Here is a 25,152-nt window from a genome sequence, read left to right as displayed (position 1 = left end):
GCTAGGTTACATTCGAAAGATAACAGCCGATTCGTTTAAAAAGGTCCCCCAGGGGATTCCCCCGGTGAGTAAAAGTACGCAAAGGAGAGCAACCGACGAAGATGTAGTACTAGAGAATTTCAATTGGAAGAAGGCCGAAGGAAAAATTCCTAAGCGCACTACGCCGGGCTTAGATGGGGTTCCCGTCAGCCTCATTAACGAACTCGGACATAACACTAAAGAAGCACTGCTGAAAGCCGTAGAAAAGTGCTTACAGGAGAGGGAAATACCAGACAGTTGGCGAAAAAGTAGAATGAACTTAATCTATAAAGGCAAGGGAGAAAAAGATAACATTCGCTCGTATAGACCCCTAACAATTACATCGGTGCTATACAGGTTGGCGATGCAGGCAGTAAAATTAAAAATAGAAGCGTGGGTAGAACAAAATGATATTTTGGGAGAACTTCAGAATGGATTTCGAATCGACAGGCGGTTAGACGATAATCTGTTTGTTCTTACCCAGTGTATAGAAATATCTAAAATAGAAAACAGGCCCTTATACGTAGCTTATCTAGATATCACCGGGGCGTATGACAACGTTAATCAGGAAATTTTGTGGGATATATTGAAGGAAATGGGCGTAGGTGACGACTGTGTACAGCTTTTGAGAGAAATATACCGAGAAAATACAGTTTGTATAGAATGGGAAGGAATAAGTAGCAAGGACAGCGTTGAAATTAGCAAGGGGCTGAGACAGGGATGCCCTTTGTCCCCGCTGTTATTCATGCTGTACATGGCGAGGATGGAAAAAGCGCTAGAAGGTAGCAACATTGGATTTAATTTGTCACACAAACAGGTCGGAGCGATGGTTGAGCAGAAGCTTCCAGGTCTATCTTATGCTGATGATATTGTCTTATTTGCGGACAGTCAAGATGATATACAGCGACTGGCAGATATATGCGGAAGGGAGTGTGAGGCTCTAGGACTAGGATTTAGTGCAACAAAATGTGGATTGATGATATTCAATGATCACGGAGACCATACGGTCTTAATACAGGGCCAAAAAATACCGAGGGTAAGCGAGTACAAGTACCTCGGAGTATGGGTAAATGAGGGAGATAGATATATGGAGGTACAAGAGAAAGCATCGGTAGCGAAGGGAAAGAGGAATGCTGCAATTATGAAGCACAGAGCTTTATGGGGATACAATAGGTACGAGGTGCTTCGAGGGCTGTGGAAGGGTGTGATGGTTCCGGGGCTTACATTTGGGAACTCAGTGGTGTGCATGAAGTCAGAGGTGCAATCAGGAATGGATGTAAATCAAAGGACGGTGGGCCGCCTCGCCTTGGGCGCTCACGGGAAGACGACAAATGAGGCTGTAAAGGGTGATATGGCATGGACAGGCTTTGAAGTGAGGGAAGCGCAGAGCAAAATGAGATTCGAAGAGAGGCTGAGGAAAATGAAGAAGAGTAGATGGGCAGAGAAGGTTTTCAGGTATTTGTATAGAAAAAGCGTTGACACGCAGTGGAGAAAAAGAACTAGGAGGCTCACCAGTAAATATACGGCTGGCAGTGCGGGCGATATGGCAACAAGGAGCATTAAGCGGAAGGTCAGAGAGGCGGAAAAGACTTATTGGATGACAGCGATGGAAAAGAAGCCGGCTTTGAGTAACTACCGAAAAGGAAAAAACGAAATAAGGAGGGAAAGGTTTTATGATAATTCAAGGGGAAGCGCTTTACTGTTTGAAGCAAGGTCGGGCTGCCTGAGAACGCGTAGTTATAAAGCGAGATTCAGTAACGAAGAAGAACAATGTACATGCTGCGGGGGAACTAAGGAAACGATGGCACATGTACTGATTGAATGTGGCGATATTCACCCAGCTATACGTGTGGGCACGAGTCTACATGAACCCTTGGGTTTTAGGGACAACAATGGAAAGCTGAACACGCCCGCGATAGAAATAAGTAAGAGACGGTTAGAGTATTGGTGGCAGAAAAGTGGAGATAAAGTACAAAAATAAATAATTGGGGGAAAAAAGGTTATTCTGCCTTAAGAGGCAGAGAGATGGACTGTGAATTTATATTTTTTGTTATAATAACATAGATTTAATCAATGTAGATAAGGCATTAGGACAACATGAAACAAGGAAGTTTTTTTTTCTTTTTTTTTCTTTTTTTATCCTTCGAGCCTGGTGGCAGACATGTCACCGCCCCGTTATAAAGGGGACGCTCATAGCATCCATCCATCCATCCAGTTAGAGTTACTGGAAAATTTCAGAGTACCGCAAAGGTAGGCTGCACGCGGGCAACATTGGGCGGCGGCGGCCATATCCCTTCCGGACCGTCCGGCGCGTTGGTAGCGTGTGTTGAGAAGTGACCGATCTTTTCACCTCGATGCCATGTTACACTCGGCGTAACTGCAATATGTGTGTGTGTGTTTCTTCAAAAGTATATCAGAAGTGATTCCGAGTCATCGAAAGTCATGAATCGACTGCGAGGTAAGCGGTGTAGTTAATGAAACGTGCGGCGAATGTTGCCATGTGCTCGCGAACTCTCTTCGTGGCTTCATCGGTCTCTTTTCGTTTCACGGCCGGGTGTGTTCGCGAGGTCCGGAGCTGTATAGTTGCATTAGCGTAATCACCGTACGAGATGCCCTTTATTTCGACACTTGGTGAACGTTGACTGTTTGCGCTAGCTTTGCAGTCGGTGTTCAGATTCACTTCATAGCGCATTCGAGAACATTATCGAACATCGAGAACATTCAGCATTGCGTCCTTCGACTGATCGCTGACGCATACCTTACTTGCGCACCATGCTTGCTGTTCAGCTGGGTGTTATCTGTAATAGAAGTGGTGTGTGTACGGTAAGTGGAAGTTGTGCGTGAAGTATTTGTCTCAGTTCGGAACGCCAGCAGCCGAACGCACGGGCGAATCGGCGTGCGGTAGGTAAGGTGCATTTTATTTTGCGAATACATTGTCATTTCCTAACATACGTAGAAAATAGGCCATCAAAAATTATTGACGTCACTACTCAGTTGTTTCATTTCCTATTTTTTGTCTCCTTAATGTTCCCAACGTTACAGTGCATTTGCAAATATTTTGCTGTGTTCCGACAAAGTTTTCCTTTTTTTGGCGTTGCCAGCGCGTAAACAGCTAGGGTACGGTTTCTGCACTGCTTTTAATTTCAACTTTTTTTTTTTCGTAATGCACTGTTGTTAAAACTTCCTCGGCGCAGTGCTTTATGTTATTTTGATCAGAAATAGCACATCCCGAAAATTTTTAACGCGCATGCTACTGCAACACAGTATGTGTATACGAGCTAGGGCTCGCATGCAATCGATTCCCTCAATGCGTGGGAGGATAAGCCGTTTTTTTTTCTTTTTTACTGTGACCATTTCTCACCCACTAAACAGTATTGTAAGGGTGCGCTCGGCGCAATGCAGCATTAGCAACATTTTTTTTGAAAAAAAAAAATTAAATACGCCTAATAACATATTGCCTTATATCAAGTTTGTCAACAAAGTTCCACGCTTCAGTTTTGCGCAGTGGCAAATGATCACGCGACAATTGCCTTCAAGGTATACAGGAAACAGTTATTATTTTAATAAGTCTTCGATTTCGCTCTCGTGCGTGACACACTTATAACTCGAAATGCATGCACAATCTGTTCAACAGATCGAGATATAAACAGCGAAGCAAATAGAAAGGTATGTAGTATGTAGTTTTCAATATCGCTGAACATAGCGAACCGTAAAGGTGAAGTATCCTGTTGCAAGACATCTTTTCCAGCAAAGTTTGTGTAGTTCACTGCAGAAAGGAGTGTTCTTCGAGGGGGGCGAATTCATTCCGCGGCTACGACGCTCTTTGACGTTAATGTTTTCCACACGGAATTCAAAAATATACGAAATTTCCGGAGTAGCTCACCAGCAACGTTCGGTTACTGGTGAGCTACTCTGGCATCTGCATGACGCGTATAAAAAAGCGACGAAGTACTTCTAGGGACCGTGGTACTGCTAAATGTCCGGCCGCGCTCTGCATTCAACGCGCCTACACCCAAAGCGCTTGGAAGGGATATGGCGGCGAGAGGTCTCGTGATGCGAGTAAGCCAATCGCGTCGGCGGCGGTGCGCGGAAAACAGATGCGATACTCTGACATTTTTCTAGTGACTCTAATCATAGTATGTTCGTGCGTAGGAAAAATTCCTAAGCGCACTACTCCGGGCTTAGATGGGGTTCCCGTCAGCCTCATTAACGAATTCGGACATAACACTAAAGAAGCACTGCTGAAAGCCGTAGAAAAGTGCTTACAGGAGAGGGAAATACCAGACAGTTGGCGAAAAAGTAGAATGAACTTAATCTATAAAGGCAAGGGAGAAAGGGATAACATTCGCTCGTATAGACCGCTAACAATTACATCGGTGCTATACAGGTTGGCGATGCAGGCAGTAAAATTAAAAATAGAAGCGTGGGTAGAACAAAACGATATTTTGGGAGAACTTCAGAATGGATTTCGAATCGACAGGCGGTTAGACGATAATCTGTTTGTTCTTACCCAGTGTACAGAAATATCTAAAATAGAAAACAGGCCCTTATACGTAGCTTATCTAGATATCACCGGGGCGTATGACAACGTTAATCAGGAAATTTTGTGGAATATATTGAAGGAAGTGGGCATAGGTGACGACTGTGTACAGCTTTTGAGGGAAATATACCGAGAAAATACGGTTTGTATAGAATGGGAAGGAATAAGTAGCAAGGACAGCGTTGAAATTAGCAAGGGGCTGAGACAGGGATGCCCTTTGTCCCCGCTGTTATTCATGCTGTACATGGCGAGGATGGAAAAAGCGCTAGAAGGTAGCAACATTGGGTTTAATTTGTCACACAAACAGGTCGGAGCGATGGTTGAGCAGAAACTTCCAGGTCTATTTTATGCTGATGATATTGTCTTATTTGCGGACAGTCAAGATGATATACAGCGACTGGCAGATATATGCGGAAGGGAGTGTGAGGCTCTAGGACTAGGATTTAGTGCAACAAAATGTGGATTGATGGTATTCAATGATCACGGAGACCACACGGTCTTAATACAGGGCCAAAAAATACCGAGGGTAAGCGAGTACAAGTACCTCGGAGTATGGGTAAATGAGGGGGATAGATATATGGAGGTACAAGAGAAAGCATCGGTAGCAAAGGGAAAGAGGAATGCTGCAATTATGAAGCACAGAGCTTTATGGGGATACAATAGGTACGAGGTGCTTCGAGGGCTGTGGAAGGGTGTGATGGTTCCGGGGCTTACATTTGGGAACTCAGTGGTGTGCATGAAGTCAGAGGTGCAATCAGGAATGGATGTAAATCAAAGGACGGTGGGCCGCCTCGCGTTGGGCGCTCACGGGAAGACGACAAATGAGGCGGTAAAGGGTGATATGGGATGGACAGGCTTTGAAGTGAGGGAAGCGCAGAGCAAAATGAGATTCGAAGAGAGGCTGAGGAAAATGAAGGAGAGTAGATGGGCAGAGAAGGTTTTCAGGTATTCGTATAGAAAAAGCGTTGACACGCAGTGGAGAAAAAGAACTAGGAGGCTCACCAGTAAATATTCGGCTGGCAGTGCGGGCGATATGGCAACAAGGAGCATTAAGCGGAAGGTCAGAGAGGCGGAGAGGACTTATTGGATGACAGCGATGGAAAAGAAGCCGGCTCTGAGTAACTACCGAAAAGGAAAAAACGAAATAAGGAGGGAAAGGTTTTATGATAATTCAAGGGGAAGCGCTTTACTGTTTGAAGCAAGGTCGGGCTGCCTTAGAACGCGTAGTTATAAAGCGAGATTCAGTAACGAAGAAGAACAATGTACGTGCTGCGGGGGAACTAAGGAAACGATGGAACATGTACTGATTGAATGTGGCGATATTCACCCAGGTATACGTGTGGGCACGAGTCTACATGAAGCCTTGGGTTTTAGGGACAACAATGGAAAGCTGAACACGTCCGCGATAGAAATAATGTGATGGGATTCTCGAGAATGAACAAGAGACCAGAGTACGTTGCGTCGAAGACAGAAACGTTCTCCAAAAAAAGGCGAGGCTGTTTTCCGTTTTTTTTTTCGCTTTATGGAGAAACTCACGAACATAACACACACAACATCGAACACTAATAGTAAGACGACACTTTACAACCTATGAAACCAAAGAAGACATATGAACAAGTTTAGTCCTAGCGTGATCGAAACAGTCTCACCGGTGAGTTCTATGCGCCGACGCGGGACTCGTCGACGTGGAAGATATGTCAGCGCGGGACTGCCGTTGTCGTCGGAGTTCGGTGAAGAACAGGGCACCGCTCACGTGGATGCCTAGGCGGAGATGGCGTGGAACGAAGACCGTGGATACCCAAGTCACGCAGTCTTGTACACGAACGTGTGGATAAGGGACCGCAACCAAACACTCGGGCCTACACCCGACGGTGTTACTGGTGGCTGCGGTAGCTCCCGGCTGGCTCCATGGACTCGCCGTCGAAGTTGAGGCCAAGTGAAGCAGGCCACTCCGACCCTTGAGCTCTGCCAGGCACTCGGGACTACACCCGACCGTGACGCTGACGACCAGCCTCCACGTTCCTTCCGCTCGATCGAACACTGCCCTTGCAGCTGCCTCGCACAGCACGCGCACGCTTCTCGCGCCCACCTTCAGCTACGTCATTCGGCCCGCCAATTCTTTTCCACTCGTGGCCTCGTGGCACAACCCATCGTCATCTTCGTCTTCGCGCAAGTCTTGCCGCTGCGCTTCTTCCCGTGTCGCTCTGTCCATGTCGGCTCCGTCACACCGCACACAATATTCGCGCACTTACAATATTCACGCACTTCTCCCATCACACAAGTCCCCCTTTTGAAAGTTTTGTGCCCTATAACAAAACTTCAGCTAAGTGCACGGAAAGTCTCACCGTCCAATGTACAGTTCAAGGTGACAACACAACCTAGAATTACATCATATATCAGTATTTTTCCTTTTTCTTTGCAGTCTTGAATCGCACCTCATGATGTGCAACAAAACGAAACTAGCACTCACATTTAAATGCGACTCATGTAGTCTGCTCCAACGTTCTCTGTTCCTTTGATGTAGTTAACAGTGAACGTGTACTCCTGCAACAACAGGCTCCAACGGAGTACTCTGCTGTTCAAATACCTCGCTTTCTGTAGATACTCTAACGGCTGATGGTCAGTTTGTACAGTGAAGTGTCTGCCGTAAAGATAAACGTGAAACCTTTGTATCGCCCATACCAGCGCTAAGCATTCTCTCTCAATGGTTGAATAACGAGTCTCGCGAGGTAGAAGCTGTTTGCTAGCATACGCTACAGGATGTAGGATCTCGTCATGCTCTTGCATTAACACAGCACCAACGTTAATCTCTGAAGCGTCTGTTCGCAACACAAACTCTTTATCAAAATCGGGAGTTTTCAAAATGGGACGACTGGCGAGCGCAGTACGCAATTTTTTGAAAGCCAGGTCCCTTTCATGGGTCCATTCAACTTTATTCTTTTCTTGTTTTTTGGTAGATTGCACTAGTGGCTGAGCTAGCTTTGCATACATCGGTATGAAGTTTCTGTAGTATCCTGCAAGCCCCAGGAAGGATCGAACCTGTTTCTTTGTCTCAGGGCGCTTTGCAGCGAGGAGCTTGTCTACTGTGGTCTCCAATGGTTGTACATTGCCGCCACCAATTTCGTGGCCTAGAAATACCACGCTGTGGAGTCCAATCTCACACTTCCGTGCCTTGATGGTAAGGCCGGCCTCCCTGATCCTTTCGAATAGCTTGCGCAATGTCGACACATGTTCTTCCCAGGAATCGGTAGCGACGATAACATCATCTATATAGTGCTGGACTCCCTTCATGTCTCTCAGTAATATTCTCATGAGGCGTGTGAATACGGCTGACGCTGTTTTTATGCCAAACGGCATACACGTGAACTGATACAACCCGGATTCCGCGGCGAATGCTGTTTTCGGTTGAGATTCGGCCGCCATGGGAACTTGCCAGTATCCTTTGGATAAATCAAACTTTGAGAAGTACTTTTTCCCCCCTACTTCCGCGAACAATACGTCGGTTCGGGGAATCGGCTCTGCGTCGGCTTCGAGTACATCGTTTATTTTGCGAAAATCGATGCACAGCCTGTATGTGTTGTCTGGCTTCCTCACTACCACCAGTGGAGAACTGTACGGAGACGTTGACCTCTCGATGACTCCGAGGCGTAACATTTCTTCTATTTCTTTTTCTATGGTGTCCTTCAGCGCAAAAGGCAGAGGATACTGTGGAACTTGGATGGGTACCGAGGATGTTAAATTCAGTGTGCACTCGACAAGATGCGTCCGTCCAGGCACATCAGAAAAGACATCCTTGAACGTCTCCAGGAGGTTCCTGATTTCTCGTCGTTGGACTGGGGAGAGCGTCTCAGCGAGTTTGACTTCTGCCAAACTATCATTTTGCTTGTTACTGAAGCATGGTATTTGCACATCACAAGCTTCGTCTTCAATGGCGATAAAAGCACAGTTCATGTCCTTCGACACCGTAGTACGTTCATAGTATTTTTTTAGCATGTTAATGTGAAAGAGTTTGACTTTGTTCCCCAGGTCAAGCAAGAAGTCTACGTCGTTTTTCTTGCCGACAACGGGAAACGGTCCTCTCCATTCGAGCAGCAGCTTGTTTTGAGTAGTCGGTAAAAGAAGAAGAGCCTGATCCCCAACCTTTAGATCACGCTTCTTTGTTTTCTTGTTGTAGCAGCGACGCTGGTACTCCCTTGATGTTAACAAATTTTTATGGGCCAGGTGCAGGGTGTCTTCAATACGTTCGCGTAGATCCAGAACGTACTGATAAGCTGTCCTTAACTCGGGGTTCACTTCGTCTTGCGTCCACAGCTCTCTCATTATTGACATTGGTCCGCGTACGTATCGGCCATAGATAAGCTCGAACGGTGAGAAGCCCATACTTGCTTGGGGAACCTCCCGGTATGCAAAAAGCAGGGGTGCTAGATACCGATCCCATGATCTAGGTTTCTCGTGACACAACTTTCGGAGCATTTGTTTCAGGCTTCCGTTGAAGCGCTCCACTAGACCATTGCACATGGGGTGATAGGGTGTTGTGGTCATCATCTTGGCAGACAAAACCTTCATGGCTTCCTGCATTAAACTAGACGTGAAGCAGGAGCCTCTGTCTGTAAGTATTTCTTTGGGAATTCCAATCCTTGAAAACATCTCAAGAAGTCCATCTGCAACAGTAGGTGCATCAATGGATGGTATCGCGACAGCGTCGGGATATCTCGTCGAAAAATCTATTAGCACCAAGATGTATCGGTTGCCTTTCAACGAAGATGGTTGCATTGGTCCTACTATGTCTACCCCCACCCTCTCAAAGGGCGTATCGATAATAGGCATCTGGCCTAGCGAAGCCTTAGCCAGTCGTCCTTTAGGCACCGTTCTTTGGCAGACGTCGCATGACAGAACAAACCGCTTTGTTTCTGCGTGCATTCCGGGCCAATAAAACGCCTCCTGCAAGCGGTCGCTTGTGCGTTTTATTCCTTGATGTCCGGCCAGAGGACTGTCGTGGGCTACCTTCAGGACATACACACGCAAACACACTGGTAAGACAACTTGCTTGATCTTCTTCCCGTTGCGAAGATAGCACTCTCTATAAAGTAATCCATCTTTCATAAAGAACATTTCTCGAGTGCCCCATTTAGTAAGGCGAACCACGTCGATTCGTTCAAAACACGACTTTAGCGATGGATCGTCCCTTTGGGCAGCACGAAGATCTTCTTTTGTGATGGCAGAGTACCTTGTTCCTTCCCCATACTGGCAATTCGATTTTCCGCCTTTCGCTGTTGCCACACTCACGGGATTCAGCACCCCGCAGTCTTCGGGTCCTTTCTGAGCGTTACCTTCCTGATCCTCCCTATAGGTCCATTCCGGGTCAGGATCGTAAGGTGCTCGTGCCCCTGGTATATTTCCTATTATCACTTCATACAGGGGACGTGCCATGCATTTGACAAGTAGACGCCCTGTAAAATACGGTGAAGACAGGTGTATCCACGCTTCTGGAAGCTCGTAGGACGTTCCGTCCGCAAGGATGATGGTTCCGCATCTTCCTGTCAAAGCTCCGTCAGGAACCAAGTTCCGCTGCACTATCGCAGTATTGCTACCTGTGTCACGTAGTACGGTTACCTTCTTTCCGAAAACCCACCCAGCGGATATTGGCATAGACCTCTTCTTCGCTGTGCAGATTCCCTTTTCTTGCTCGTCGCCCTTAAAAACGCCGAGCAACTCCTCCACCGGGTCAGTCGTAAGCTGTTCCCTTTCTTGCGTTTGTTCCCGTTTGACTGGAACCACTGCGCACGTAACTTGGCCTTTCCCGCTCTTCTTCTTACAGTCACTGTTCACTTGATGGCCGACTTTCTGACAAACGTGACAAAAGGGCTGCTTGGTTCTCGCTCGGCATGAAGAAGCGTCATGTCCGGCGCGGTCACACAGGAAGCATATCTGGGAAGATTTGGACGATTCCTTTCCCTGCCTACTCTCCCCTACTGTAGACGAGATTCCAAACACTTCCCGAAACTGTCCAAGATTACGCTGTTGTTGCGCCTCCATGAAGTGGTCACATGACTCGGACATCTCTTTCAGAGTTTTGCAGTTTCTCTCCTTTAGAAATACTGCTAGCTTGAAGTGACAGTTTTTCAGAAACTGCTCTGAGACTAAGAGGTCTCGCATGCCCTCGTAGGTTTTTGGCGTCTCCGACATTTCGACCCACCGGTCAAAATAACCTTGCAGACGAACGGCAAATTGTTGGCCAGTTTCGAGGTCCTCCGGCTTGCTGGAGCGGAATTTCTCCCGGTATCCATCGGCAGTAAATCGAAATCTCTGCAATAGAGCCGCCTTTGCCTTCTCATAATCTAAGGAGTCTTCCGGGGACAGTCGACCAAATACTTTCAACGCTTCACCCACCAACAGCATGCTGAGAGCAGTGGCCCACTTGTCCTTGGGCCAGTCTTGTCCTCTTGCGATCACCTCAAATCGACGAAAATACGCATCTAAGTCGTCTCTCTTCTCGTCGAAGAGCGGTAGAAAGCTACGGGGACATATTGGCTGCTGAGTCACTCGGTTCATTGCACCGATACTTTCAACGTCGACGGGTGCGCGAGCATCGGCAGCATTCTGTGCCTCTAACAGACGTATGCGAAGCTGCAAGTTTTTTTCCTCGAGAGCTGCTTTTTTTTCCTCGAAAGCTGCTTTTCCCGCACTAACGTCAACTCTGCCTCGCGGGCACGTTCCTCGCGCTCGGCCTGCTCACGCCGGGCATCGCGTTCCTCAGCGCGGATATTCCGTTCGCGTGCATTTTGCTCTTCTATCCACGATCGCAGCGCGTCTCCCGACAAACCAAGCTTCTCACCGAGACTAACTTGTTCTCTCAAATCCATGTCGCGGTCGTTATGTCAATCGTTACTCTTGGAAAAAAAAACAAAAATCAGCCTGGCCCCACGTTGGGCGCCATTGTGATGGGATTCTCGAGAATGAACAAGAGACCAGAGTACGTTGCGTCGAAGACAGAAACGTTCTCCAAAAAAAGGCGAGGCTGTTTTCCGTTTTTTTTTCGCTTTATGGAGAAACTCACGAACATAACACACACAACATCGAACACTAATAGTAAGACGACACTTTACAACCTATGAAACCAAAGAAGACATATGAACAAGTTTAGTCCTAGCGTGATCGAAACAGTCTCACCGGTGAGTTCTATGCGCCGACGCGGGACTCGTCGACGTGGAAGATATGTCAGCGCGGGACTGCCGTTGTCGTCGGAGTTCGGTGAAGAACAGGGCACCGCTCACGTGGATGCCTAGGCGGAGATGGCGTGGAACGAAGACCGTGGATACCCAAGTCACGCAGTCTTGTACACGAACGTGTGGATAAGGGACCGCAACCAAACACTCGGGCCTACACCCGACGGTGTTACTGGTGGCTGCGGTAGCTCCCGGCTGGCTCCATGGACTCGCCGTCGAAGTTGAGGCCAAGTGAAGCAGGCCACTCCGACCCTTGAGCTCTGCCAGGCACTCGGGACTACACCCGACCGTGACGCTGACGACCAGCCTCCACGTTCCTTCCGCTCGATCGAACACTGCCCTTGCAGCTGCCTCGCACAGCACGCGCACGCTTCTCGCGCCCACCTTCAGCTACGTCATTCGGCCCGCCAATTCTTTTCCACTCGTGGCCTCGTGGCACAACCCATCGTCATCTTCGTCTTCGCGCAAGTCTTGCCGCTGCGCTTCTTCCCGTGTCGCTCTGTCCATGTCGGCTCCGTCACACCGCACACAATATTCGCGCACTTACAATATTCACGCACTTCTCCCATCACAAATAAGTAAGAGACGGTTAGAGTATTGGTGGCAGAAAAGTAGAGATAAAGTACAAAAATAAATAATGGGGGAAAATAAGGTCATTCTGCCTTAAGAGGCAGAGAGATGGACCGTGAATTTATATTTTTTGGTATAATAACATAGATTTAATCAATGTAGATAAGGCATTAGGACAACATGAAACAAAGAAGCTTTTTTTTCTTCTTTCTCTTTTTTTTTCGCCTTCGAGCCTGGTGGCAGACATGTCACCGCCCCGTTATAAAGGGGACGCTCATAGCATCCATACATCCAGGAAAGGTTCTGCGGACTTCGCTGCTAGGGGAGCTCTCACGCAGCAGTCAATGGTAGATGAAGGAGGAAATCAATTGGAAGGGTATGAAGCGCTAGGTTACATCCGAAAGATAACAGCCGATTCGTATAAAAAGGTCGCCCAGGCGATTCCCCCGGTGAGTAAAAGTATGCAAAGGAGTGCAACCGACGAAGATGTAGTACTAGAGAATTTCAGTTGGAAGAAGGCCGAAGGAAAAATTCCTAAGCGCACTACTCCGGGCTTAGATGGGGTTCCCGTCAGCCTCATTAACGAACTCGGACATAACACTGAAGAAGCACTGCTGAAAGCCGTAGAAAAGTGCTTACAGGAGAGGGAAATACCAGACAGTTGGCGACAAAGTAGAATGAACTTAATCTATAAAGGCAGGGGAGAAAAGGATAACATTCGCTCGTATAGACCGCTAACCATTACATCGGTGCTATCAGGGGCGTAGCCAAGGGGGGGGGGGATTCAACCCCCCCCCCCCGAAATTTTTCAATTTTGCTTGCGCATATATGCACGCACACATACAAACGCACGCACGAACATACATGAAGTATGGGTGAACCCCCCCCCCCCCCCGAAAAAAATTTCTGGCTACGCCCCTGGGTGCTATACAGGTGGGCGATGGAGGCAGTAAAATTAAAAATAGAAGCGTGGATAGAAAAAAATGATATTTTGGGAGAACTTCAGAATGGATTTCGAATCGACAGGTGGTTAGACGATAATCTGTTTGTTCTTACCCAGTGTATAGAAATATCGAAAATAGAAAACAGGCCCTTATACGTAGCTTATCTAAATATCACCGCGGCGTATGACAACGTTAATCAGGAAATTTTGTGGGATATATTGAAATAAGTGGGCATAGGTGACGACTGTATACAGCTTTTGAGGGAAATACACCGAGAAAATACATTTTGTATAGAATGGGAAGGAATAAGTGGCAACGACAGCGTTGAAATTAGCAAGGGGCTGAGACCTTTATCCCCGCTGTTATTCATGCTGCACATGGTGAGGATGGAAAACGCGCTAGAAGGTAGCAACATTGGATTTAATTTGTTACACAAACAGGTCGGCACGATGGTTGAGCAGAAGCTTCCAGGTCTATTTTATGCTGATGATATTGTCTTATTTGCGGACAGTCAAGATGATATACAGCGACTGGCAGATATATGCGGAAGGGAATGTGAGGCTCTAGGACTAGGATTTAGTGCAACAAAATGTGGATTGATGGTATTCAATGATCACGAAGACCATGCGGTCTTAATACAGGGCCAAAAAATACCGAGGGTAAGCGAGTACAAATACCTCGGAGTATGGGTAAATGAGGGGGATAGATATATAGAAGTACAAGAGAAAGCATCGGTAGCAAAGGGAAAGAGGAATGCTGCAATTATGAAGCATATAGCTTTATGGGGATACAATAGGTACGAGGTGCTTCGAGGGCTGTGGAAGGGTGTGATGGTCCCGGGGCTTACATTTGGAAAGGTCAGAGAGGCGGAGAGGGCTTATTGGATGGCAGCGATGGAAAAGAAGCCGGCTCTGAGTAACTACCGAAAGGGAAAAAAACGAAATAAGGAGGGAAAGGCTTTATGATAATTCAAGGGGAAGCGCTTTACTGTTTGAAGCAACGTCGGGCTGCCTTAGAACGCGTAGTTATAAAGGGAGATTCAGTAACGAAGAAGAACAATGTACATGCTGCGGGGGAACTAAGGAAACGATGGAACATGTACTGATTGAATGCGGCGATATTCACCCAGGTATACGTGTGGGCACGAGTCTACAGGAAGCCTTGGGTTTTAGGGACAACAATGGAAAGCTGAACACGTCCGCGATAGAAATAAGTAAGAGACTGTTAGAGTATTGGTGGCAGAAAAGTAGAGATAAAGTACAAAAATAAATAATGGGGAAAAATAAGGTCATTCTGCCTTAAGAGGCAGAGAGATGGACCGTGAATTTATATTTTTTTTGTATAACAACATAGATTTAATCAATGGAGATAAGGTATTAGGCCAACATGAAACAAGGAAGTTTTTTTTTCTTTTTGTTTCTTCGAGCCTGGTGGCAGACATGTCACCGCCCCGTTATAGAGGGGACGCTCATAGCATCCATCCATCCATCCAATAGGAAGGCGCCGGCTGGCGGAGGGTATTTCTCGCCATGGACGCCGCTGCAGTGGCTCACCGAGAACGACAGCGCGCGCTCGCCCGAGAACGGCAGCGCCGACGGATAGCGCATCCCGCCGTAAGGGCTAAGCGAGCAGAGGAAGAACTGCTACGTCGATTGCTGAATCCTACTGTAGGAAAAGAGGACACAGCAGCAAAACGGCAACGACGTAAGGAAAGTCCCAAGGTGACAGCCAAATAAACACAAGGGAAACGCCGGTATCGAGCCGATCACCAGGTGCGGGCGCGAAAAAATGCTGCGAAAAGAGAAACAGGGGGACAAAGCGTGCATTGCACTTCCGCGGCATTCACTTAGGGTGGAGCTACCCGCAATGTTTTTTTCAGGCGCTGTATTACTCCAGTTAAGCTCTCCCACATCAGATATTAAGCTCTCCCATATCAGACAGAGTGCGTAGTACTGCACATCTGTGATGTTTTTTCTCCCCCTAAACGCAGATTCTTTAGACATCCTAGTGCGGACCGTTTCCTGTGCTTGGTGGGGTCCGTAGTATTAGAGACAGCTTACCGCGTTCTTCCATATTGGAGTAGACAGCATTCGAAATCATCTACAGTTCTTTTTTTTTTCAAAACACGGAAAAGGTTTCCGCTTTCCCATAGTACAAGACACGGTGCTCTAAACCGTCGCCATTTCCTAAACGAACCTCTTTCACGTTTCCGCTCTTTTTGTTTTCAAGAGACGCTCCCATGGTAGAGTACAATGTACTATTAAAATCGCTTTTCGAAACACGCACACAGAATCGATCCTCTACGCAAATATTGTTTGAACGCTACAGAGACTGCCGTTGGCGGAGCTATTGTAACCGACTGTAGATTGAAAGATTGACGGCTTTGGCCAACAGGTGTCGTCTGACCTGTCAATCAAACACGATTCAATGATTCTGCTGCTCAACTCACATATCTAACGTTTCTTTTTGATTGCAATAGCAAATATATGGACGCTCTCAGCTGTTTGGAAGGGTAGTGCTAGTAGACACGGACTAGAGGAAGACACACAGACGGACTAGAGGACGACGTGTTTTCCTCTAGTCCGTGTCTACTAGCGCTACCCTTCCAAGTATGAATTTCCAACTCGCCCAAGAAACAGCGCTCTCAGCTGGTTTTTGCCGTCGGTGTCATGTCCAGTATATATATATATATATATATATATATGTATATAAATGTCACAAGGAACAATATTTTCCGACGCGCGCGACAGGAATTCGAACCTGCAACTCCTCGCTCCGCAGCAGGCGGCGTTTGACGACTCGGCCACGGAGCGTACGTCCTTCAGCATACTGACGGCGAGCCATTTATATTCAGCATTTACCGCTGGCGGTACGCACAGATTGTAGACTCGTCAGCGTGTTCTCTGCCTCACCAGCGAGATTATGCGAAGGCCGCGCGTTAAAGGTCGTCACCATACCCGTTGCGATGCGCGCGCTCCTCCTACCTCTACCACCTGTACTTTGCCCGACAAGGCGCGGTCGCCCATGCACGTGCACTTATCTAGTAATGGGGGCGGTTCGTACGCCTTGTGCTTTCACCGCAATGTTTGCGTTGAATTTACAGAGCGCACAAAGGTCGCTTCGCTGGCTGTAGCGGCCGCGTTTAGGAAAGGAGCGCGCTACTCATACACAAAGAAGTAACAATTGCGACAGTTAGTTTGCGCTCATCCTGTGTACACCTGTGCGTTCGTTTTGTGCGTCCTTCTTTCTGCTTTAGCAGCGCGCTTTAAATGTCGAGCTGCGACAGTTGTCAGTTCGCGCTCGTCCTGTGTGTGTTGTTCTCGGTGCGTCCTTTGTGCATGAGCAGTGCGCTGCAAGTTTCAAGCTGCTTGCCGTTCTTTGCGTGACATTCCAATTTGTTGCTATCATATTCATTGCTTCGCCCTTGCGGCGAAACTGTGACTTTTTTTATAGCGGGACTGTACATGGCGAGGTACTGGCGGATCGCGTCCCTGACCGATTTAGTCGACTAATCACCGCTGTTGGCGGGCGTTGATGGGGATAATACGCATCATGTGCGCTAGACAACCACCGGGATCTTTTAGTCTATGCCTCCTCATTCGCTCAGTATCGTCAATAAAATGGCGATATATCAATTCGCTGTACCAAATGTTCCCTATACCAGACCCACCAATGTCAGAGCTTCGCTGGCGTTCATCCTCACAGTGGTGGAAGGGCTCTGCTTCTCGGCCTCTTATTGCGCGCTAACAGTTTCACCGTTAATTTCGATTGATATAGGTTTTACGCCAGAGCTGTTATGCTCGAGGACTGTCGTGTGTCGAGATAGAAAGTTATCATCATCATGAACCGGCACGCTCTCTCTTTTTAATTGTCTTCTGCTTCACTCCCAGAACCCGTTCGCCAATTTCTCTGGCGTGGGACGCAATAACTCTGATGGGCGAGAGAATGAGTACAGAGGAAGAGAAAAAATAGAGAATGAGAGAGAAAAAGAAATAAAAATAGAGCAAGAAAGAAGTTCTTAACAAAAAGAAATTTCTTTGCGAGAGCAAGCATAGCTATGTTTAGTATAGTATAGCAAAGGGTGAGAAAGAGAGAGGTGAGAGGGTAAAGGCTTGGCCAGGCGAGGACCAGCTAGGTGCCCACCAGCTCTTCTGTGACCCATCTTTGCGCGACTTAGTGCAAGCTGCGCTCATCTTTTTAGGTGCGAAGCATCTTATGACGGAGCTCAAACCGGTGGTGGTGTGCGGCGTCACCACCCTTACTGCGCATGCGCAAACCCTCCCCACAGACCACCTCTCCACTCCCCTCTCCACCCCATCCCCCTCTCCACTCCACTCTCCGCTACCCCTCTCCAATCCCACTCCACCTCTGAAACGCGGGCTCGACGTGCCGAAACGCTGCTTCGCATCGCCTCATGGTCCCCCTTTTTCTTTAGTTTCAACACAACCGATAAAGAAAGGCATACTCACGCGCACTGATCCTTCAACTCTTTTTCTGTCTCGGCCATTCTCGTAGTTTCGGCGTACGGGATGAAAGCCCTTCCACAGCCATCGAGCACAGACACCGCACACTCGGGCGTGTCTTTCAGCGGGCTGCCGAGCACACAGCCTGCGGGAATGCCAAGTGGAAGCCCGTGAGAAAAGAATAGGCTGACAGATCTCATTGACACCCGGTGATCTGAAAAGTTAAAACAGAGTTCTAACTTTTCAGCGAAGTTCATAGCGTTTCCGGATTGCCGAGTTGATCTCCGTGGCCATGCTCCATCCTATATTAGAGTGCTCCGCATTCGCTACGCAGCAGGCATTGCTGTTTAAGGGGTACTCAGACGGGGGAGAAATGCTCGGGGGAGACGAGGGGATTGCGGATCACGTGACCGCGACGTCACGGATTAGCGAGTTGGCGTGACCCCCCCGCGCCTCCTCGGGGGAGACGGGGACCTTTTCCCCGAAAAGAGAAACAATCCCCCGGCGGTGGGGGATATAGCGAAATTTCGAGCTCTTGTTTGGCCACATTGTTGCACTTGCTCCTGCAAAGAGCGGCAGCGGGTGTACAGTCTGCAGCTCGTCGTCAGCAGCTCGTCAAACGGGTGGTGCAAGCCACCAGAGTAGTCTAGTAACATTGGTCTCCCCCTCCGTTCGCCTCGTCCGTGTGAGTGGGGGGCACTTGTGGAGACTTCTCCTCGCGAGCTGACGTCACCAGGCTCCGCCTTTATCCCCCGAGCATTTCTCCCCCGTCTGAATACCCCTTTAAGGAATATAGATTCCTTGGATTTAAGGGCACAGGGTAAGACGAAACTTTTTTAAAAAGTCACTTTTTGTTTTATTCGCAATTAGGCAAATGCATCCCTTTGTGCATATTTCCATGTTCGTGTTTCTTTAAGTGTTGTTTTCGGCTGAAAAACACTTTTACCGAAAGCGAGTAGTGAGTGAACACGCACCCCAGGACCCCTCGTATGCGCTTCGTGCTTACGGTCCATTTTTCAAAAAAAAAAAGAAAAAGAAACTTTCTGTACGAAAGCCAAAATGCTTGTCTGGAGTCAACCGTATATAAGAAATTGTCCGGTAGCTTCTAAGCCAATCAGAAGACGCGGCGCGCGTTTTTATTAGCCTTTGTTATTGGGAGCGCGTCTGTTAGAACACTTTTAACTCCTAGCTTCAGTACACCTTGTCTCTGCCGTGCCTGTAGGTAAGTTGAGATTCTGCGAGTGAATAAGGTCTTCAGCAAGTTCAAAAGGGTGGCTGATCGGGCGAGTTGGTCATCCATGAACGCAGCGTGTATTAACGCAGTACATAACAGAAAGGAACACGACACAGCAGACGTAGAAATGGGTACACGCTATCTAGGTATCTAGGTGTAGGTAGCACCTGCCTTCCTCTACGCCTGTGTCGTGCTCCTTTCTTTTATGTACTGCGCTAATACACGCTACGTTCTTCAGCAAGCGTCATTTCCGCGGCAACCAATACAGTTATCTTGTAAATGCGAATACTGTGCCGGCGACGTACTGAGGTGCCGAACGCTGAATCAGCAGGCTCTTCGTCGTCGGACCCCTAAGCCTTTTCAACGTCCTTCGAGAAGGACAACAGGTATGTTCTAATGGACATGAATATTATTTGTGATGCAATTAGACAGAATTGCTCGTGAAAATTGCGCCGTGGAGGTATTGAGCTAATCGGAATTCCGTCGCAGAGTTTTTGCTGTTTTTCTTTAGCCTTCAGAGCCTTACGTATTGCGACATTGGATACTTTTCTTTCGTTTAATGATGACAGTATCGCACGTGCCAAAATTCTGAAGTCATTCTGATTGAAGGCTGGCCAAAGCATACGCAATTTGTGAAAGAAGTTGATCACAGTCGACAATACATTGCGCATAGAGCTGCACGACAGCTCACAAAAGAAACAAAGCGAGCAAGATGGCAGGCTCAAAAGTGAACAAATGACTTTGGCAATGATTACCAAGCTCGTAGCTATACTGAACAAAATAGTTGAACTGTGTTTGTGGCAACTGATGTTCTCTTTTCAGCTGTTTTCTTACTGTAAACTTGATTATCTCAATGCCATGTTTATTATTACTTAGGTACCATTATTTCCTATAAATTCCAAGATAACCAGTTGATTATTTTTTCTTGTGTTCTGCATAAGTGAACACAACTACTCTATCGCAATTGAAATTATGCACTTCAAAGCTTTTGTGTTACAAATTTTCGATGATGCAAGCTAACTAAAAATTTAGGTTCTAGTGGTAACAAATATACAAAAATAGTAATATTTGTCAGATTTCAATGAATCTGGTACAGTTAAAAAAGCGTACACTTTGGAAGGCAATTACATATGTATTATGTAGATATCCGTTCTAGTTACTGAGAAAACGGTACCTCAGCATGGTCAAAATTGCATGAGACGTATAGGCCTTGCCCTGTGCCCTTGAGTGTGCGACCCTTGACGAATACCTCTTTCGGATAGGGTGTGTTGCTCGGCGCGACCAGGCCCATTGAGCTCTGCTGACTTTTATGGGCCAAACGGATCTTGCCACCCATATATAGACGTTTTTTTCGTGTTCTTACTTACTTTTGTCGACGCCTTCGTCATTTTTATTCTTCACTTTATATCTTATTTAATCATTCACTCCTCCTATCTACCTTCCCTCTGTCTCTTCCCTCCTCCCGAAAAAGTAGGAAGGCGTTGTGCCCCTCTAGGTGGCAGTTGACAGCTTGCCTGTGTGTCCTTGTGTACTTGTGTGTGCATGTCCAACAACAACAACAGCAACAATAATAATAATAATAATAGTAATAATAATAATAATAATAATAATAATAATAATAATAATAATAATAATAATAATAATAATAATAATAATAATAATAATTCACTACTGTTGTAAATTATTTTACGTGAATGTACATGTATAACTGTTTCTAAATAAAAGGTTTAATATTACCATAGCTAACACTAACAGCCTTATGTTTCCAAGAAGGTCGACATTGAACAACGTTTGAAATGCGAGGCTCGGTAACTCCACATACGCTGCACGCAACAAGAACAACAAAAACAGCCCAATAACAACGCCACCGACAAGGTGAGCCACCGGTGTTGTCACCTACAGCCACACCTTCAAACCCTGACATCGAGAAAACATCGAAAAACGGGTTGTCCGTGCAGAACGCCCTTTCTTCTACAGTGATACGAAGGGTGCACTGCGAAAGGGCACACGACGTCATTCAATCCATACGCGCGAAGGGTGCAAAACAGGTCAGACACGGCTGTCTGCGCGGCGGGTATATACATAAGCGGACGTTTACACGCTAAACCTCCCATTGAACCATTTTCCACGTAGTATAAACTCATGTCATTGAATTGCGCTTTCAGTAAGCCTGAACTCTGTAAAGTCATGCCGAACGTATCTTGATTAGCATTGATCAGATTGCGCTAAGAGCAAGCGGGACCTCTGCAAAGGTGGCGTCCTAACAGATTTCGATCTGCACAGATCGCGTCGCGGACGCCTTTCAAAACGGCAGTGGCATTGGATCTTGCGGGTTGTTTACCTGTAAACGTACAGTTATAAGGCGCTGAGGTCACCAACGGTTCGAAGAACGTTAGGACAACGATATAGACGATATCGACAGTGATTTCAACACGTGTAAAATGCAGAGGTGCTTTCATCAGACAGCCGCTCAGATAATATTTGAATAATATGTGTTGTACTGAAGGAAGGACAGGCTATTGTATCGGTGCTGTAGCTGTCTCCGAAAAAGAGTACCTAAATTCGCTTGCGTCTCGCATTTCGTGTCCTCTTGTAAAAGTTGTGCGCTTCCTACCAAGATGGATCCATACCAACTTGCCCGATATAATTGTTTATTAAGATGGTACCTTAATTCGTTACTTCTTACGATGCGACAATGTACGTGTTACAGCTCTACGTTAAATATAAATGAAGCTAACGCGTTACCGTTACGAAAAATATAAGGCATGTTTTCTGTGTAGTTACTACATGGCCAGGAACTTTAGGCAGCACCTTTTTGCTGCCACGCTGCAGGAGAAATTCATAAAGGTCAAATCTGAGGTGCTTTTTCCAGCCTGAACAGGTAGTCGCATAGGACTAAGAGCACTATGCACTGTGCTGTGGAACAGCTGTATGCAGCTGATGTCCTGTCGAGTTTCGTGGCGGTATCTCTGTCAGACTTTGTATTGAAATTTGTTTAAACTTCCTTCTGGCTTCTGAAGAACTACCCATTGACGATCATATCCATGCTGTTGACATTTATGAAATGTTATACTGACGTCTGTGGAACTTTAATGCGTTGTTTATTTTTCCTTCTGCTAGAGTCGTGTGGGACCGATGCTGTGCATACCACCACGTACTACATTAAAGCGTGCATGTGAGCTCTCAATCCACTTTTTTTGTTAAGTTGCAATGAATTCACACCACGCCAATTTCACTGTACACTCGCATCTTTTATTCATACTCTATCACATCCAGTTCACACTTCAATCGCCACAGCACATATCTTCCACATCCACTTCTAACGGCATATCATTTAATTCACAGCAAGTTTGCACACACCACACTCAAACTCTAAGCGGGCGCTCGGTATCCACACTCACAAGCATCACTTTAAGATGTGCGAAGCGGTATGAAGCGTACTGTATCGGTTTTACCCGTTCGCGGTCGTGAAATCTCAAATGCATACACGTGCCTCTATTGCTAGTTGGCGCTCATCATAAAGTTCAGTAGATCAGGAGAAAGTTCAACAGAAGATTGACGGAAGGTCTAAGTAGGCTTCCGCCATCACATTACGAAAAATTTCTAAGGATCCTCCGAATTTTTATCTTTTAAGTGCTTAGAACTTTAGGGGCCCTCCTCCTACCTGCGCTTCTCCGGCACCGGCGCTACGACCTCTTGTGAGAGATCATTCATAGACAGAGGCTAACAGCGCAAATGTAGTCACTGGGTGCCCGTGCTTCACACTTCCTCAGGTTTCACAGCAGTGAAGCTGCATTAAGCGCAGGATTTAGAACTAAACCAATCGCTACGTAAGAAAAACGTTAGCGCTGGATTTCAGCTACATTTAGCGCTGGATGTGAACAACATTAGCGCTGGATCGTTTTACTCACTCGAATGCCGCAAAGACGAAGCGAACGAAGTTCCCGCGTAGCTGGCGCGCTCAGGGTTGCCAAGTTTCGCTACTTTACACATATTCGGCTACTTTTTTAGGCCGATTGCGGCGTAAAAAACGTCTTTGCTACTTCGCTACTTTTTGGCTGTTTTGAAGCTCCGACGATTTGAAGCAAGTTATCAATATCTTGTGACGCCCCAGCCGCTGGCGTTCGAGTATGCGGCGTGAAAACATGGCGACCAAGGCGTGTTTCCAACTCCTGAAATTGAATTTGGCGCTTGGGGCATGACAGTAAAGAAAACACTTTTGGGTGCGTGGGTGAGACTTGGGGGAAAACTGTTGCGTTGGGACTTGTTTTTGCACAGCATCTATTACTGAACAGAACTTTCAACTGTAATTGGAAGCGAACAGGACGATCAAAAGCGCTCTTCTGCATCCAGGAAGTTCTGCACTCATTGACATTAGAAATCGGATATCTGAAGAACCGTCTATGTTATTTCTTTGAATTAGGTACGGACTCCCACTCGGAAATATTAGAGGCTCGGAATTTGTCATCACGTGAAAAACGAATGCGACAGTGACTACCATTTATGCTTCAATCCCTGCAAGAGTGATATTGAGCACACTAGTGCAGTACTCATTTTTGTTGTCGCCACAAGGCTGGTATATACGTCTGGGGCTGCTAAGAAAAGTCACGCAGTACGCATGAAGAAGGTGTCACTTCCGCAACAGCGCAAAAAACTTCACCATCCCATCACGAATTCATTGCTAAAGTCAACATTCTACGCTTTAATCTCAGCAGTTACGATCTGGAAGTCTTCTCGCTGTACTTGTTTACGTTTCCACCAAAGAATTCTTGCATTTAGGCATTTAAATAAAAACGTCGCAGTTGTTTTCACACGCGCGTGCCTACTTTTGGCTACTCTTACTGCCCTTGGCTAAAATTGGCTACTTTCTCCAATTTCTTGGCTATTTTTGATTTTTTCGACCTGGAAACCCTAGGCACGCTCACTGTTTTTAGGCCATTTGTTTTGGACCTCACACTACCTTCGAACATAGACATTTAAGGCTTTCGCCTTAAAATGAGCATGACTCGGAGTACCACTCTGCGAGAGCGGACACCTGTCGCAGCGCATGGATTTAGAACAGCGGTCTCAAGCTCATCTCAGGTACCGGGTCGCAGTCGCAAAATTTAGTCCCACATGGGCCGGGAAGTCAGAAGCGGGGGGGGGGGGGGGGGGGGGGCATTGAACAAAATGGCACCTAACGCTAACGCTGCCATATAGAGCAATACATTTGCCATATTTCAGATATGGATCATTTCTGAAGGGGATTTCGGATCAGGATTCGAGAAACTTATCGGTAATGCTCTCCAGAATGACTCAAATCTGGACGACGAATCTTAAATATAGAGATTTTGTTCCGCGGTTCTGTTTCAACACATGGTGACCGCATGAGCTGCCTCACGAAAGAAATCACAGCATATTTACGAAGTGAATGATGACGAGTGAGCGAAGTTCCGGGGGATCATTAACCGTGAATCTCCCCGTACATTGTCACAGACGTGACAACACGTGTGTACAGTATATAAAAAGTTGCTTATTAGTCACACTGCGTATATGGTGTTGAGATGTGGGCGGCGTCTCCCTTTCATTATGACCTCCTTATGGTCGGTCAAATGTAAAGCCAAAGGGTATTGTATGGGATCCAACCTGAATCTTGTGAAGACGAGGTCAATGCGAGTTCCTCTGATCGAGCCTGAAGGAAAGCTAGGCAGCCTTCTTTGTTTCTCTTCCGTTTTCTCTTTCTTTCCTCCTCTCTTTTTGTCTTTTCGTTTTTTTTTTCTCTTTATATTAATTTCTATTTTTTCTCCTATTTTTTCTTTCTTTCTTTCTATTTCTCGCTTGCTTCCTCTTTTGCAATTGTTATCTGTGGTTTTGCCTGCGTCCACTCGTCATCATTCACTTCGTGGATATGCTGCGTTTCTGAAATTTTTCTCATTGGCATCATTGTCATGCGTTCCAAGAACAAGAGGAAGAAGACTTCTCTTCGGCGTGAGCGTCGAGTACTAGCGTGGCTACAACGGCGTGACAACGGACAAGCCTCGACCCTAAAGAGCTCAGCCCCTAAAAAATGCTTGAGACCAGTCCCGTTCTCTGTAGCTCACCCGAACCAAGCGTTATTAATCGCAATAGGCGAGTAAATAATGCGAGAACCATTTAACAACGTTACAGACATTTTATT

The 25,152-nt window shown here is 46.7% G+C and overlaps 1 protein-coding gene across 1 annotated transcript in view; it reads right to left on the bottom strand.

Annotated features, from left to right (window-relative positions):
* The window catches only part of LOC119373889 (uncharacterized), a 72,362-nt gene that overhangs the window by 23,071 nt on the left and 24,139 nt on the right, over window positions 1-25,152 (bottom strand). The window contains exon 2 of the mRNA XM_037643946.2: window positions 17,768-17,906. Coding sequence (XP_037499874.1) covers window positions 17,768-17,906 — 139 coding nt within the window. The remainder of the gene's footprint in view (window positions 1-17,767; window positions 17,907-25,152) is intronic.

Source organism: Rhipicephalus sanguineus, chromosome 11 (assembly GCF_013339695.2).
Source record: "Rhipicephalus sanguineus isolate Rsan-2018 chromosome 11, BIME_Rsan_1.4, whole genome shotgun sequence".
NCBI lineage: Eukaryota > Metazoa > Arthropoda > Arachnida > Ixodida > Ixodidae > Rhipicephalus > Rhipicephalus sanguineus.
The sequence above is the reverse complement of the archived record's forward strand: the minus strand, read 5'-3'. Positions and strand labels throughout refer to the sequence as shown.